Source organism: Cyprinus carpio, chromosome A4, assembly GCF_018340385.1.
Source record: "Cyprinus carpio isolate SPL01 chromosome A4, ASM1834038v1, whole genome shotgun sequence".
Classification (NCBI taxonomy): domain Eukaryota; kingdom Metazoa; phylum Chordata; class Actinopteri; order Cypriniformes; family Cyprinidae; genus Cyprinus; species Cyprinus carpio.
In genome coordinates this window covers 916,257-933,756 of record NC_056575.1, presented here as the reverse complement: position 1 = coordinate 933,756, position 17,500 = coordinate 916,257, and the positions used below count along the sequence as shown (strand labels likewise).

At 37.0% G+C, this 17,500-nt stretch overlaps 1 protein-coding gene across 4 annotated transcripts in view; it reads left to right on the top strand.

Annotated features, from left to right (window-relative positions):
* Positions 1–2,912, top strand: part of LOC122139457 (transcription factor ETV6-like) — a 20,029-nt gene extending 17,117 nt beyond the window's left edge. For all 4 annotated transcript variants that reach the window (XM_042737340.1, XM_042737332.1, XM_042737346.1 and 1 more), the window contains 4 exons: positions 384–941; positions 1,013–1,155; positions 2,260–2,360; positions 2,454–2,912. In XM_042737340.1, the coding sequence (XP_042593274.1) occupies positions 384–941; positions 1,013–1,155; positions 2,260–2,360; positions 2,454–2,556 (905 nt within the window). In that variant the 3' untranslated portion in view covers positions 2,557–2,912. The remainder of the gene's footprint in view (positions 1–383; positions 942–1,012; positions 1,156–2,259; positions 2,361–2,453) is intronic.
* Positions 2,913–17,500: the final 14,588 nt, after the last annotated feature.

The window sequence follows — 17,500 nt, the reverse complement described above, 5'->3', positions numbered from 1 at the left end:
TGCTCTAAATGTGTTTCTATCGGCATAGGACCATTAAATGTTCGACTAATTATATTCCTCGTTCCGAAGGCTGTGATAGGCTGTCCTACCTGCCTGTCAACATATGTATTTGCATACCTCTGTGCACCAACAGAAGGCGTTATTACTGTAATATCATGCGCTCTGTACTGTAATGTTTTCTCACCGGTCATGTGTTCTGGAGGAGGCGTGGCTTTGGAGACTGATTTGCAGGGAGGGTGGGATCTTATGCTGTATTTATTTTATTTCAAGTAACTACATTTTTTATTTTTTTTTGGTTTTAGTTTGACTGTAATAATCCTGAACAGTGGTGTATATTGAAATCAGTTGTTCATATTAAATGTGATGTTAATTCTCTCTCTCAGAAACGGTACGCCGGACGTCGCGTGGCACAGACAGTCATTCCCTGCAGCCGCCCACCATCGAGCTGCGCCATCGCTCGCGGTCGCCCCATCACCTGCCCGTGCCGTTGCGCTCGGCCGAGGACCTCCTGCAGGCGTCCTCACAGCTGCCTGACAGCAACCACCACCTGCCGGAGGACGTGTACCCGCTGTCTGTGTCTCCGGCCGCGGCTAACGGGCACTGCGTGCTTCCCCGAGACCCCCCGCGGCCCGGCAGCCCGTGTCAGGAGGAGGCGGCTCCGCCACGCGTCATCCAGCTCATGCCCAGCGCCATCATGCACCCGCTGATGAGTCCGGGCCGCGGGCACACGCCGGGCGATTTCAGGCACGGCCGCGGCACGCCTCAGGAAAACGGTCGCGAGGGCAAAGGTCAACAGCACAGCGCTGTTCACTACGCCTCACACGCCCTAAACATCGCGGCTCATCAGCTCCCCCTGCAGGACGAGCGCCACTACCGCAACCACATCATCATGCCTGTGTCGCCCCCTGAGGAGCAGGCCACGCCCATGGGCCGCATCGCAGGTGAGACCCCGCCCCCTCTCTGCTGATTGGTCAGTGATGATTGTGATTGTGACTGTGGTGTCGCGTGTCAGACTGCAGGCTCCTGTGGGATTACGTCTATCAGCTGCTGTCGGACAGTCGCTACGAAAACTACATCCGCTGGGAGGACCGCGATACCAAAGTCTTCCGCATCATGGACCCCAACGGCCTGGCCCGCCTGTGGGGAAACCATAAGGTACCAGACATCAGGAAAGCCTGCTGGATTTACGTCTGAATAAAAAAAAAATTATAATAATAAATTAAATCATTAAATTAAAATAAGTAAAAAAATTAAATAAAGTGTCAGGAGGAGATTAATTACAATTTTAATTAAACAATTAAAAATGTAAAACAAAATATTAAAAACTATTAAATTAAATATTAAAAATGAAATAATGATAGAAAATAAATAAAGTTTAATATTACAAATTTAAAAATAAATATATATAAATAATATTAAATGTAAAATTGAAAAGAAAATCAATCATTAGCGTAAATATAAAAATGTAAAAAGTAAAATAAATTTAAATTAAAGTTTAATTACAAATGTAAATAAATAATTAAATGTTAAAAATAATATATTAACTATTAAAATAAAACAATTAAAATAAAACTAAGTTTAATATTACATATTAAATATAAAAAAAATACAATTAAATTAAATGTTAAAAATGTAATGAAATATTAAAAATGACCAATTAAATCATTAGAATATATAAAAATTAAAGTCAACTTTAATAATGCAAATTTAAAAATGAAGTATAAAAAATTTAATCAAGGATTAAAATTGACAGAAATGGTAAAAAATTAAATAGAAAAGAAATAATAAGGAATTAGTCATTTTAAAAAAAAATCATCAAAATTAATAAAATCTTAAATTGTGGAATAGACATGGACATGATTATAGTCAATTGAAGTTTTATCTATATCGTTTTTATTTTGGTATCATTTATGTGCTATTATAGCTTTTGTTAATATTTTTAATTAGTTTTCATTTCAATTTTAGTTGAATTTAAGTAATTTTTTTGTAATGTTTTTGTCAGTTTTGTTATCTTTTTTAATGTCTAGATTATTAGTAAAGTTAAAGTTTTTAGTTTTAGCTGTTTTAGTACTTAGAAAATGAGTTGTTGCCATGGCAACTAGCTTTTTTAATGTTTTATTTTATTTCAGTTAATTATTATTATTATTATTTTTTTTAGTTCAGGATAATAACTCTGCTCTGTACTCCGCTGTAATGTTTCCTGATCTGAAACGAGTCGAGATCTGTTCTCATTAGTGTTGTGATGTGTTGCTCACACAGAACAGGACCAACATGACGTATGAGAAGATGTCGCGGGCGCTGAGACACTACTACAAACTCAACATCATCAGGAAGGAGCCGGGACAGAGACTGCTGTTCAGGTCAGGACCGTCGCTTTCGTCATTCGTGAGCTCACCGACCCGGCACGCATTAACACGAGTGTGTGTGTGTGTGTGTGTGTGTGTGCGCCGCAGGTTCATGAAGACCCCAGACGAGATCATGAGCGGGCAGACGGATCGTCTGGAGCACCTGGAGTCAGACACAGACGAGCAGATCTACGTGAAGGAGGAGTGCTGAGCCGAGACGCTCCACAGCATGAACTTCTAAAGCCGCAGATGCCTCGGTCGGTCTGACCTCTGACCTCTGTGTGACCTCCAGATCACGGAGGGTCTGCACTGCACTGCTCTCAGTCTGTCAAAGCCCATCCTACTCGCTGTTTTTTAGTCTTATACTTCAGCAAACTTCACGGTGACAATCATTTTAATGACAAACGATGCTCTTTTTTCAAATCAGATCTAGAAATTGTTGGTGCAGCTTTTTTCTCTTTGGTAAGTATATTGTACGAAGACCTGTTGCGATTTGTATAAACGTGGGATTATTAGAATGCTGGTGAAAATGTGATTCAATTCTACAATAAATTTTACTGAGTGACACAGGTGTGTGTACCGAGTTTATTTACTGTGTGTGTGTGTGTGAGAGTGAGTGTGTGTGTGTGTGTGTGTGTGTGTGTGTGTGTGTGTGTGTGTGTGTGTGTGTGTGTGTGTGTGTGTATGTGGAGGGAGAGAGTGTTGTGTGTGTGTGTGTGTTTTTGTATTTTGTGTGTGTGTGTGTGTGTGTGTGTGTGTGTGTGTGTGTGTGTGTGTGTGTGTGTGTGTGTGCATGAGAGAGACAGTGTGTGTGTGTGTGTGTGTGTGTGTGTGTGTGTGTGTGTGTGTGTGTGAGGAGTGTGTGATGTGAGAGGTGAGTGTGTGGAATGAGAGAGAGAGTGTGTGTGGTGTGTCTGTGTGTGTGTATGAGAGAGAGATTGTGTGTGTGTGTGTGTGTGTGTGCATTTGAGAGTGTGCATGTGAGTGTGTGTGTGTGTGTGAGTGTGAGTGTGTGTGTGTGTGTGTGTGTGTGTGTATGAGAGAGTGTGTGTGTGTGTGTGTGTGTGTGTGTGTGTGTATGAGAGAGTGTGTGTGTATGTATGTATGAGAGAGAGAGTGTGTGTGTGTGTGTGTGTGTGTGTGTGTATATGAGAGAGTGTGTGTGAGTGTGTGTATGAGTGTGTGTGTGTGTGTGTGTGTGTGTGTGTGTCCTTTTAGAAAGCTAAAGCTAGTGTTCATTGTGGTTTGTTTATAGCTCACGAGCTGCTATTGCTAAACGGCTAACTAATGAATATTCAAAATAAAACGAGGCTGTTAAAACTGTCCTTTTATTCGTGTTTAAAAACTGGTGTAGTGGAAATGAGCGTCGAGTCGCGTGCAGAACCAGACGCGTCCGCAGGATGGCGCCACACGCAAACATTCATCAACAGCGGGACTGATGATAAAACACCCAACAACAGTGTGTTCAGGAATATACAGCGCTGCTGCCACGAACAGTGATTCTGTGTTCAATAACACCGTGACTGTGAATGATCGCCACGAGCTACGATACTGCATTCATGTCCAAACTGTTAGTATAAGAATAAACGCCGACAATCATTGTGTGCTAAATATGTGAACAGGGATAATACACATCACACAAAAACACTTCTGGGACATTTACCATGATCTGAGATAACAGAACACGGTTCAAAGTTATTAACAAACGTTCTTCCAGTAACGTTAATAGAACATTGGTTCAGATTTATCTGATCTTCATTAGTCTTCTCAAAACGTAATAAAATTGTTATTTATACATTGTTCATGGAACGTTTTTTTTTCGTCAATCGGACGGTTTTCTAATGTTGTCTAGTAACCTACGTTTGAAAGCGTTCAGAAATAACATTATGTTTGCAAAGTGGTAGCCTATATGGAACATTACTACTTTAATGTTATTTTAACCGAGATTTATATAGGCTATATACACTACCAGTCAAAAGTTTGGGAACAGAACGATTTTTAATGTTTTTTCCAGAGTTTCTTCTGCTCATCAAGGCTGCATTTATTTGATCAAAAATACAGGGAAAAATGTAATATTGTGAAATATTATTGTGATGTAAAATAGCGTTTTTCTATTTTAATATACATTAAAATCTACAGCTGTATTTTCAGCATTATTACTCCAGTCTTCAGTGTCACGTGATCTTCAGAAATCATAATAATATTCTGATTTATTATCAGCGTTTAAACTGTTGTGCTGCTTCAGATTTTTTTGGAACCTGTGATACTTTTTTTCAGGATTCTTTGATGAATAAAAAGTTAAAAAGAAGAGCATTTATTTAAAATAGAAACCTTTTCTAACAATATACACTACCATTCAAAAGTTTGGGGTCAGTACATTTTTATTCTTTTTTTTTTTTTTTTGAAAGAAATTAAAACTTTTATTCAGCAGGGATGTGTTCAATTGATAAGAAGTGATAGCAAAGATCTGTATTGTTAGAAAAGATTTATATTTTGAATAAATGCTGTTCTTTTTAACTTTTTATTCATCAAGGAATCCTGAAAAAAGTATTGTAGTTTAGAAAAAAATATTTGGTAGCACAACTGTTGCCAACATTGATAATTCTAATAATAAATCTGCATATTAGAATGATTTCTCAAGGATCATGTGACACTTTATACTGGAGTAATGGCTAATGGAAATTCAGCTTTGCATCACAGAAATACATTTTATTTTAAAGGATATTACAATAGAAACCATTATTTTATATTGTAATAACATTTTGCAAGATTACTGTTTTTTTTTTTTTTTATCAAATAAATCCAGCATTGATGAGCATAAAATACTTTTCTTTTTTTTAAAAAAGTAGCCTTATAGTGTAATGTAATGAATTGTAGTTGTGTGTGTGTGTGTGTGAGAGAGAGAGAGAGAGAGAGAGGGTTTGACTGTGTGTATTTCAGTCAGTCAGTGTGTGTGTGTGTGTGTGTGTGTGTGTGTGTGTGTGTGTGTGTGAGAGAGAGAGAGAGAGAGGTTTGACTGTGTATTTCAGTCAGTCAGTGTGTGTGAAGCTCGGAGAAGAGCTGCATCTGTTTCTCTCTCTCCATCTTTTTTCTTTTTGCCTTCTATTTTTTTTTAGGGCTCATAATTAACATCACAATTTATTCAAACAGGAGACGCTGGAACAGCGCAGCGGAATAATCTCATTTGTTCAGTTCTGGGACGGTTAGTGACGGTTAGGCGCTGAACTCGCGCGGGTCTGAATCATGTGAAGCGCCGCTGACCGAACCGAACCGAACCGAACCGAACCCAAAGGAAGCGGAACCCTGGCGCGACCGAACCCCGAGCCCCGCCGGACTGATCGAGCTGATCGGATGGATTGATCCGGAGCGGCAGGTGCGGCAGGTACGAGCTCATTCATGACGCTTCTTCTGTCAATCAGTCAGAACTCCGAGTACAGACACAAAAAACAGTTTAGAAATATAAATATGAGTTAAAAATGGATTATTGATGAATTATTTGGTGAATGACAGCACCATCAGTTTTGTTTGCTAACACAAAGAACACTCTACACAAATTTACCATGGTTTTATTACAGTAAAATTGTCTTCTTTTTTGGCATATTTATCTTACTACAAATACCATGGTAAAACTGTGGTTAGTGTAGCAAAACCATGGTTAATTTCTGGTTACCATGGTTTAACTATAGTAACCATGTTTTTTTGTTGTTGTTTTTGTAGTAAATACATGGTTAATTTGGTTTAACTACAGTAACCATGTTTTTTTGTTTGTTTGTTTTGTTTTTTTGTAGTAAAACCATGGTTAATTTTCATAAAGGACAACTGATGTGTAACACAGTTTAGTTTGTTTTGATGTTTGGCATTTTTGTTTATATAAATATACAGTATAATCATTCAGTATCATAGTGTTTGTTCAGGATACATCTGACACAGTGTACCATATATTGACTACAGAGATAGCATCAATGCACAAACACACAAATTACGAAAAAGACACGTTTGGAAAAGTAGTTTTGCAAACAGATTTTTGCAGAAGTACTGTGATAGTACCATATAATAACACGGTATTCCAAAGAATCATGGTAATACTCTGTTTTTTTTTTTTGTTTTTTTTGTAAGTGGTGAATGCATTTGTATTTAATTTGTTGCATTGCAATGTAGGTTTGAGAGTTTTATAGTTTCATTTGTATTTTGATATAAAACAAGCCATCCCTTTAGTTAGTTTTCTGGAATGGCATTGATCATTTCCAGCCTTTAGTGTGATAATTGTCAGAGGAATCTCTTCTTGCGTCCTTGTAGTCGTTCTGCGGTCACTAGCTAGTAATAGCTAGTTAGTTATTAATATTCAATCCTAAACAGCCTTTCCAAGACTGAAGAAGAATTAATCAGTTCAGTTCCAGATCAGTGTAATGCAGAACACATGCAGATTCCCAGAGAGCATGAAAAATACAGTTGTTAAAAATAAATAATGAGTTAAATAAAGAATAAACCGAGTAAACGAAGAGCATGAGTTTATCAGGACAGTCAGGCTGAATATAGATTTTTAACAAAATCGATTAACAAACATTATAATTTCAAGTTTTTTCATTTGTTTAATTTTTTTAATTTTTGGGTCACACTTGCTACTTTTAAAAGTGATTGAAATTTTACTTTTTTATTTTTTCAGGAAAAAAAATGGTAATATATATTTTGTTCAATAATATTTAGAAGCTGTTTTTTTTGCACAGTAATTTTTGACCGCAAAGCTACCAAGTGTTAACATATGCAAATCACATATGTTCTTTAACATATGCAAATCACATCCGTGATCTTTTTGTGTGCTCACATAGCAAATGCAACAAAAGTCACTAAGTGTCGTCTCATTCCGATGACGCTACGATTTTTTGAATTTCAAAATGTAACATTTTCTGTTCAAAAGTGAACGAAGAGGCCCAAAGTTAGAAACAAACATATAAAAAGAAGCCGAAAGGCTTTGATACAGAACACAAAAGTGACTGTACCAGAGCTTTAGCGACGTTTGAAACGATAATCTTACTGCACAGTGTCAAATTATTAGGCTGCAGTGCAGATGTTAGTGTTTGTTATTGTGAGGTCACGACCCCGTCCGGTCCGGTTGGATTGGTGGCTTTGATGTTTAAAGTGTGAATGTCTCATCTGCTGCTCATTTATAGGATGTCACATGTGCTCTAGTTGGTACATTTGAGAATCAATATCCCCAATCACAAATGAGTTTGTCACTTAACACAGATTATAACTCTCTCTGGAGAACATTAACCGCTGGCACACTGCTGTTATGAGGGAAAATACAACCGGCGAGAGCGTGAAAAATAGCCATTCAGTGATTGTAATATTCTCCTCCTCCAACGCTGTAATTACATCGACTTCTTTTCTTGTTTTCTCCGTTTACTCTGGTTATTATGCTCCTGATCTGACACACAAAAACCTGAAGCACAGAGAGGCTTCCCGAGATGTTTGAGCTGTGATTTCACAGTCGTGTGTGTGTGGCTGCTATTATCGGTCGTCCTCATCACCTTGAGTCCTGCATTAATCTGGACTCGTGTTGGTCTCTGAACATAAGGAGACGCACGGCCTTCGTCTCTCTGGGTTCAGACCGAATTTGGATGTGCTGAACTGATTCTGTGAGCGGATCTCAACTGGACGGCTGCGGGAAAACAATACGTAACAGTATCAAATCATAGAAAAACTGGACGATATTAAAAACAAACATTCAAATGATGTTATAAAGTTAGTTCTTACGTTGTAAGCAGAAAGTTACATTGAAAAGTATATTTGTTACAATATTGTGTTACTCCATCAAAAAGTAACTAATTCCATTACTTAGTAACTTTTTAATGGTAATGCATTACGTTACTTTTGTGTTACTTTGACTGGGCTTGTTTGTTTGAAAAGTTATATTTTTCCCAACTATAAACGCCCTTTCACACCAAAAGTGAAATTAATAAACAATGTATCCAGTGTTACTTATTTGAAAAAGTAACTATAGTTTCATTGTGAATTTAAAAGTAATGTGTTACTTTACTAGTTACATAACTTGCGTTAACCTCAACACTGTTTTTTTTTTTGTAACCTTTAAATAACGTTCAAATCACAACAATTTTAACATTTTAGTAACATTTAAATACAACATTCACAATGCTTTTAGAACCCAAATTTCTCCCCTGGAGGACAGACTCTACCATAATTGTGCTTGAGGCTGTATGTTCAATTAAAAGTCATATATTCATCTATTATTTGGTCATATGACCAGAGTAATATTCACGTCACATATCTGCTGTAGTTTACAGCTCTTCAGCTGATGTCATGTTTTAATGTGTGACAGCTGGGGTTTATGTGCTTGTTTAAAGTTTCTGCCTTTAGAAAAGAAAATACGATTGTCGAAAAATTCAAAAGCAAAAAGTAATATGCGATACTGAACTGATTTCTTTTCCTCTTGCCCTTTTCAGAATATCTCATTTTAGTACTGTAAATGTAAAAATCTTTAGATATTAGTACTGGAAAACGAGTGAGAATAGTGGTGTGCTGAAGTCATTTCACGTGCAGTTTGAGTTTGATTAGTTTAACAGTAATCTCGGGGCTAATTAAGGACGTTATATAATCATCTGTCACTTCCTGTCCCGTCTGCGTCCAATGAGAGCGCGCTCACGAAGCGGCTTAAAATAGGCCAAGTTCTGACACCATTCATCACACTTCTCTCTGAAAAAACAAGTTCATGCTGATGCTGTGATGAGATACTGCAGGAACAGAGGGAAAACCAACCTGTGTTGTTAATCAGCTGTCAGAAATGCAGACCCACATCTTCATTTTGGACGGATGAATCAGATTCAGCTGTAGATTCGGAGTGCATCTAAACACTTGTGTGTTTTAATTAAAGCTCAGTTCAGCGTGAAGGGTTCGTGTCGGCAAATACGATGATTTAAGGTTATTATTAAACAGCTATAACTGCTGCACACTGAAACGATTTGCAGTAAGTTTTCAGTAATCATAAAGAAACAGAAATTAAAGTGAAGTTTGGAAGCAGAAAAACTGAAGTAGTATTTTCGTATAAAACTTACATTAACGTGACGTCTTCCTCTCTTTCCAAGTAACACCCTGATGTTCATTCACACATATTTAGATCTTTTTATATTTAGTTAATCTTGTCTTTAATGTTTAATGCTAAAAGAGAAATGATGAACATCTGAAACATCTTCACTCCAGATTTTGGTTATAAAAACCTTGTGGCAGCATTGTTTTGTTGTTATGCAAATGTTAAAATGTTGAGTTTTCTTGTTGTGATTATGATGTTTTTTGATGGTTAGAAAAATGTTTCCTAAAACATTCCACTAATTTTTTTTTACTCAAAACTACCGTTATATGAACTAAGAACATTAAAATGTCCAGTTTTCTTGTCGTGAACGTAAAAGTTACAAAAATGTTTCTTACAAGATTATACTACCTGTAATTTTAGCCAAAATATAACATTAAAATGTCTACAAAAACTTTTCTTACAACAATCTATTAACCTTATTTTTAAACAAAATATACAATTTTTTTTTACATTCTTAAAAAATATTCTAAGAACGTTAAAATGTCTAGTTTTCTTGTTGTGATTAGAATGTTATTTAAAGGTAACAAAGTTTCTTAGAACATTCTGCTACCTATATTTTCACCTAAAATATTATTTTATTTGAGCGTTTATTTTAATATTCTCTGAACGTTTTCTCTCAACATTATCAGAACGTTCATCAGGTAAACGTAAGGCATTCTAAGACTATTGATCTCAGAACGTGTTACGTATATAAAATATTAATAACATTACAAGAACGTTCCATAAGCGTTACTTTAAGAACATTTTGTTCTAACATTTATATAAGGTTTGCAGGACTGTAACGGCAGATTCACAAACTTAAAGCCAAATTTTTTCCTGTTTCTGAACCGTATTCATTATTGATGCTGCCATCACAAAAAGAGCAATTAAAAGCAGATCAGAAATAGAGCGTTCATATTACACAGGCGAACATTAGAGCGATTGACATTGATTAGTGTGTGTGAGGTGAAGAGCTAATGGTGGCACACTGAATGTCACAGACATTGATTGAAACATCACACTGGAACGAGAGACGCAGATGGAGGACAGAGAAGAGATTTACTGATATTTATACTGATATAACGGCAGTGATATCTCCAGATGAACTCTTACTGGACTGAAGCAGCTCAGTTTTATTTGATTCTCCATCAATCATGTTTTAGAGTCTCAAATCTGATCATCAGGATCTTTTGAGGAGCGTTTGTTTCCAGAAGCTTTACTTTCACTGTTCCTCAGCGGAGGAATGATCTTCACAAGCCTCCAGAACATCTCACATCTTCTGAGGAGCCTTTATTTCTTCATCTCTCAATCACTGCATTATATGTTTGGATCATTATAAATCATCTATATATCATCTAATATATCATATCATATAAATATCATTCTACTAAGAGCAATGACTGATATCTTTTTATGTTAACATCTGCTGAACTGTTATAAAGATCTCATTGATTTATATTACAAGCGTCAGAATTTCATCATATATATATATCAGCATCTGCAGCAAATTTTATAGTCTCTGAATAAAACTGAGCTGTTTTTTCCTCCATATTCTCACTATATGAGCCATTAAAGCCTGATGATCAAATATGATGGATGTGCTGGAGTCAGTTCAATTCTAGTCTCTGGTTTGGGCTTAAGTGCAGATTTCTTATATCATATATGACTTGTTTTGTAGTCTTCCTCATTTAGAGAAATGTACTCTGGAAGCGCTCTGGATCTGACTCTCGGATCTGTTTCCGCTGTGTAGAGAGAGCGTGTGCGAATGGTTTGGTAGATAAATTAAACACAGGGCAGAAAGTGTGTCCTTTTAAGAGAGAAGCTCTGCTTTAACATCCAGCTAACAGGGAAAGTTCGCACAACATTTGTGTTGTTATATAAAGAAGAAAATGCAGAGAAATTTTGGACATATAGAGTTTTTATTTTATTATATACTACATTTTAGCCTCATCTTTTTTCATTAACAATATTGTATGTTGATAGAGTCACAGTTAAGGCCCCGATATTCTTCAAATGAAATCGAAGAATGAACTGATATGACGTCATTTCGAACAAAATCAGGCCGAAACAAAGTTCGTTTTGAGTTCGTTTTGGCAGTTCGAAACAGCTGACAAAAGCGAACTCTCTGGGGGAGTTCATTTGGCTCCTAAACACCTTTGAGTTTCCATTGGTCCGTGGCGGTTATGCAATCAGTGGCTGTGTTCTGGAACTCCACCTTCTTTGATGTGCGTTTTTTTTTTTTTTTTGGTTTGTGTTTAATTGAGTTGAGGTAAGGGAAGAGAATCTCCTATCACTAGCAACATAAATACAATGTGTCGAATCCCTGAGCTGGCACAGATATATCCGCACCTGTACGACTGCTCGAGGAGAGACTTCAAAGATTCAGAGAAAGCATTTCATTCCTAGAAAGAAATTGCAACGAAGCTTGGTGTCGACGACCTGGAGTTATGCAAAAAGCGACGCGTCTCGACACATGTTTACATTAATCTACACCCCGCCTCCTGCAGCTTGGGGGTGTTGGAATGTTTGAAAACAGTATACCATCACTCAGCCTTTTTGAACTTCTTTTTGACCCCAAAGAAGAATAAAAAAGAACATCGTTTGAAGTATCCCAGGGCCTTTAGTGTTTAATGATGACAGTGTTATCTTTCTGAAGCAAGTCTCTGAAGCAAGTCTCTGAAGTGTCTTTGAAATGTCTCTGAAGCATCTCTGAAGTGAGTCTCTGAAGCATCTTTGAAGCATCTCTGAAGCGTGTCTCTGAAGTGTCTCTGAAGTAAGTCTCTGAAGCGTCTCTGAAATGTCTCTGAAGCGTCTCTGAAATGTCTCTGAAGCGTGTCTCTGAAGCGTCTCTGAAATAAGTCTCTGAAGCGTTTCTGAAATGTCTCTGAAGCGTCTCTGAAATGTCTCTGAAGCGTGTCTCTAAAGCGTCTCTGAAGCGTCTCTGAAGCGAGTCTCTGAAGCGTCTCTGAAGCGTCTCTGAAGCGAGTCTCTGAAGCATCTCTGAAATGTCTCTGAAGAGTCTCTGAAGCATCTCTGAAGCGAGTCTCTGAAGTGTCTCTGGAATGTCTCTGAAATGTCTCTGAAGCGTCTCTGAAATGTCTCTGAAGCGAGTCTCTGAAGCGTCTCTGAAATATCTCTGAAGCGTCTCTGAAATGTCTCTGAAGCGTGTCTCTAAAGCGTCTCTGAAGCGTCTCTGAAGCGAGTCTCTGAAGCGTCTCTGAAGCGTCTTTGAAATGTCTCTGAAGCATCTCTGAAATGTCTCTGAAATGTCTCTGAAGCGTCTCTGAAATGTCTCTGAAATGTCTCTGAAGCGTGTCTCTAAAGCGTCTCTGAAGCGTCTCTGAAGCGAGTCTCTAAAGCGTCTCTGAAGCATCTCTGAAGCGAGTCTCTGAAGCGTCTCTGAAGCGAGTCTCTGAAGCATCTCTGAAATGTGTCTGAAGCGAGTCTCTGAAGCGAGTCTCTGAAATGTCTCTGAAGCGTCTCTGAAGCATCTCTGAAGCGAGTCTCTGAAGTGTCTCTGGAATGTCTCTGAAATGTCTCTGAAGCGTCTCTGAAATGTCTCTGAAGCGAGTCTCTAAAGCGTCTCTGAAGTGTCTCTGAAGCGAGTCTCTGAAGCGTCTCTGAAATGTCTCTGAAGCGTCTCTGAAATGTCTCTGAAGCGTCTCTGAAGCATCTCTGAAGCGAGTCTCTGAAGTGTCTCTGGAATGTCTCTGAAATGTCTGAAGCGTCTCTGAAATGTCTCTGAAGCGAGTCTCTAAAGCGTCTCTGAAGTGTCTCTGAAGCGAGTCTCTAAAGCGTCTCTGAAGTGTCTCTGAAGCGAGTCTCTGAAGCGTCTCTGAAATGTCTCTGAAGCGAGTCTCTGAAGCGTCTCTGAAATGTCTCTAAAGCGTCTCTGAAGCGTCTCTGAAGCAAGTCTCTGAAGCGTCTCTGAAGCGTCTCTGAAGCGTCTTTGAAATGTCTCTGAAGCATCTCTGAAATGTGTCTGAAGCGAGACTCTGAAGCGAGTCTCTGAAATGTCTCTGAAGCGTCTCTGAAGCAATTCTGAAGCGAGTCTCTGAAGTGTCTCTGGAATGTCTCTGAAATGTCTCTGAAGCGTCTCTGAAATGTCTCTGAAGCGTGTCTCTAAAGCGTCTCTGAAGCGTCTCTGAAGCAAGTCTCTGAAGCGTCTCTGAAGCGTCTCTGAAGCGTCTTTGAAATGTCTCTGAAGCGTCTCTGAAATGTGTCTGAAGCGAGTCTCTGAAGTGTCTCTGGAATGTCTCTGAAGCATCTCTGAAGCGAGTCTGTGAAGCGTCTTTGAAACATCTCTGAAGCGAGTCTCTGAAGTGTCTCTGGAATGTCTTTGAAATGTCTCTGAAGCGGCTCTGAAGCGGCTCTGAAGCGGCTCCAGCTGAAGAAAACACAGCTTCAGAGTAGGGGTGTGCGATATGACGATTTTTGATCGTGGACGATAAAAATGTCTCCATGATCTGCTTTTTAAGAAATATCGTAGCATAGTGCTACAGTGCACATTCTATCAGCTGCAGTTCTGGCGCCTCCGTCATATACTGTACAACGCCACATGCATTCACATCAGTGTTGACTCAGTGCTAGAGTTACTCTCACAGGAGTTACTCTCTCATTACTTTAATGTGCTTTTAAATGTTTTATTCGCGTGCTGGTCTGACCTGTGCTTTTTCTGAGCGCCGCATACACCCGAGCGCGCACGCTAAAGCCTGTCAAACAGCGCCTGATTATTGAACTGTTATCTTTTGCGCTAATATTGTCAAAACACACAAGGTTTACATGTAGACGTAGTTGGTTATGTCTAAAATTAAAATAAACAGTTGAGAGAAAAACGTATACGTGCCTGTATATTAGATGCATGCAGGTCTTAAAGGGACAGTAGGCCTATTAAACATCCGACTGTCATTAAAGGGATAGATCACCCCAAAATTTAATTTGTCAAATATTTACTCACTGTCACGTTGTCCCATACCTGTATTAATTTCTTTCTTGTGCTGAACACAAAAGAAGATATTTTGAAGAATGTGTATAACCAAACAGTTGCTGGTCCACATTGAGTTTTATAGTAGCAATATCAAAAAATACTCTGGAAGTCACTGTGGACCAGCAGCTGTTTGGTTTTACACGTTCCTCAGAACAGCATTAATGTTCAGAAGAAGAAAGAAACTCATTCAGGTTTAAAACCACTTTTGAGTGAGTAAATGGTGGTATAAAAATAAAACCCTATGACAGAATTGACAGACAGCTGACAGAACTTTTATTTTTGGGTGAACTATTCCTTTAATGTTAATAAAACAACAAAACACGGAGAAAAATCACTCACTGCTCTTGACTGAAGATATTTAATACAGTTGCTTTAGGAATCGGTTTATATAGTGTTTTATTGTTATATTTGTTCATTCAATTTCTTGAATGCTCTGCTAAATACACCGATTGTATCTGAAAATAAAGCATTGTTTGTTTTATTTGTATATTATGTGTGGTTGTAATGTGTATCTTTGTCATTCTTTTATCTTTGTTATTAAAAAATAAGAACAAAGATTTTAATCTTCGCCCTCTTTGGCCTAAATATCTGCCTTTTTTTTTTTTTACCTTGAAAGCTTTTGTCTTTATAATAGGGAAATTATTTTGGCTGTAATGCTCAGACAACTTGCAAAATAGTAAAACCAACATGACAAAGAATCGTGATATTTCTAAAAGAAACCGTGATATGATACTTTTTCCATTTCGCCCACCCCTACTCCAGAGCATCTTCAGGTCCGTCGGTTTGAGAGACGTAACGAAGATGAATGACACGATGGAAATGAGCAGCGATGAAGGAACATGTGCCGACAGCCTCATTTTGAACCAGACTAGATTCTCATTTTAATAATTCATCCCGCTGATGTGTGTGAGTTTATTAATGTTTGCAATGGTCCAAACTTTAACGGCGTGTTCTCTTGTTCGGTGCATAAATTATGCAGATGTCCTGAGGGTTTGCAGTACAACACAAAGGCCTGAATTAAACATGAAGTGCTTTTAGAATAAAACACACAATTAGAAGCGGCTCGTTCCTCTCTGACAGATTCTTAATGAGAAAATAAGTCTGCGTTTCTCCCCTCCGGCGCTCGAATGAAAGTCTTTTATAAGGTCATTCGATCAGAAGGTGATACTGTATGAAGACGCTTGAAAGCAATTACACACCGTTTATGAGTATGAATGAACAAATATTAGTGCAACCTCAGATTTAGTGTTTAATGGATAATTCATGTTGTAGTAAAAGCTTACCTTTAAATTAAATTTAAATGTTATTACAGCATCAGCACGTCTGCTTTATTTACGTTTGTGTTGTAGAGAAAACAGACATTAAATTAGAGATGAAGAATAAATAATAACAATAACAAAAACATCTGGAACTCCTTTAGTGCATAAGCATATTTACACACGTAACTCGTAAGATCAGTTCTTTTTTTGAAAAGTTTCTAATCTTGCTGTAATTTTACTTTTGTAAAATAAAATAATAATAATCATGATTAAATAGTATTATTATTATAGCTATATATTTATTTATTAATTATTAAAGTTTGTAATCTTGCTGTAATGTTACTGTTGTAAAATCAAATAACAATTATTCACTATAGTAATATATATTTTATAATTTAATTATTATGCATTTAATAAATATATTGATTTTTATTCATTGAATACATTTACATTTAATAATCTAATTAAATTATATAGAGAGAGATAGAGATTTTTTCAATTGCAATATCAGTTTTAATTTCAATATTCCGTTTTTAATTTTTTGTGTATCTGTGTGTGTGTCAGTCTCAGATGATCTAAAACTCATTACTCAACCACAATCCTAATACCGATCGGAAAACAAGCGGTCAGATCTCCAGCACCTCCGGAATGGAATATAGAAGGTGAATATCAGTTCATAACCCGTGTGTAAGCAATACGACCAGCTGCCAGTAATTACCATCCGTGTGCGTGAGATCGTTTACATGACGCCTAACGAGGCTCAGCTCTGCTGTGGATGTGTTTCTGCATGAGTCTAATGAGAAAACCTCGGATTTTTCCCCACTGACTCCTGCAAATGAAGTTCACGTCGAATGAATCAAATAAAAACACACTGTGAAGATCCAGTCCTGATTGTGTTCTCTCTCTGTGTGTGTGTGTGCAGGATGAGCATGAGAGATCTTCAGAAAGTTCTCACTCAGGTCCTGCTGCTGGTTCTCCTCCTGGGATCTCCAGCACAGTTCTCCTCGCCTCAAACCTGAATCACACAGCATTTTAATTTTTTTATATTATTATTTATTAATTTAAACTACTTAGGGATTTATATAATATGCATTTTATATTTATTTATAAATGTATGCATTTAAAAAATTTCAATTAGCTTTTATTTTTATATTTTTATTATTTTGTATTTTTTTTGTATTTTTTTTAATTAAGTTTTCATTTTTATTTATTTTTTGTTTAGTGTTTTTTATTTTTTTGCTTTAATTTTTTGAATGTTTTATCATCTAGTATTTATATTTTATTTAATTTCAGCTTTATTTCAATTAACAGTAATGTTGTTGTTAATAGTTTTAGTTAAAGGTGTCTCAGGTGTTGAGTGCTGTTCTTCCTCAGTATTTTTGTCTTGTTTTTCAGTACAAACAACAATACTTTATTAAATCAAGATACATTTAGTGAAGAAGCAAAATGACTGAAGATATTCTGAAAAATCATGTGTAAAACAAGAACAAATATCTGCCGTTGAGTTGAGAAAAATAATCTTCTTTTCCCTTTATATCTGCCGTTGAGTTGAGAAAAATAATCTTCTTTTCCCTTTGAATAAAGATGATTTTTTTTTTTTTTTTTTTTTTGATTGATTTAATTTTTATTCATTTTTTTTTGAGGGTTTTTATATATTTTGTAGTTTTGGTTTACAGGTGTGGGTTTCTTAGTTTTGTGTGATAAAAAATTGCAGTTTTTTTATTGGTGTTTTGTTTTCGTTCGTATGATATAGTGTATTACTAGTCACGCAAATGCAGTTAAATTAGAAAATCTTGTCCGCACTGAAACTGCTATCCAAACTCTT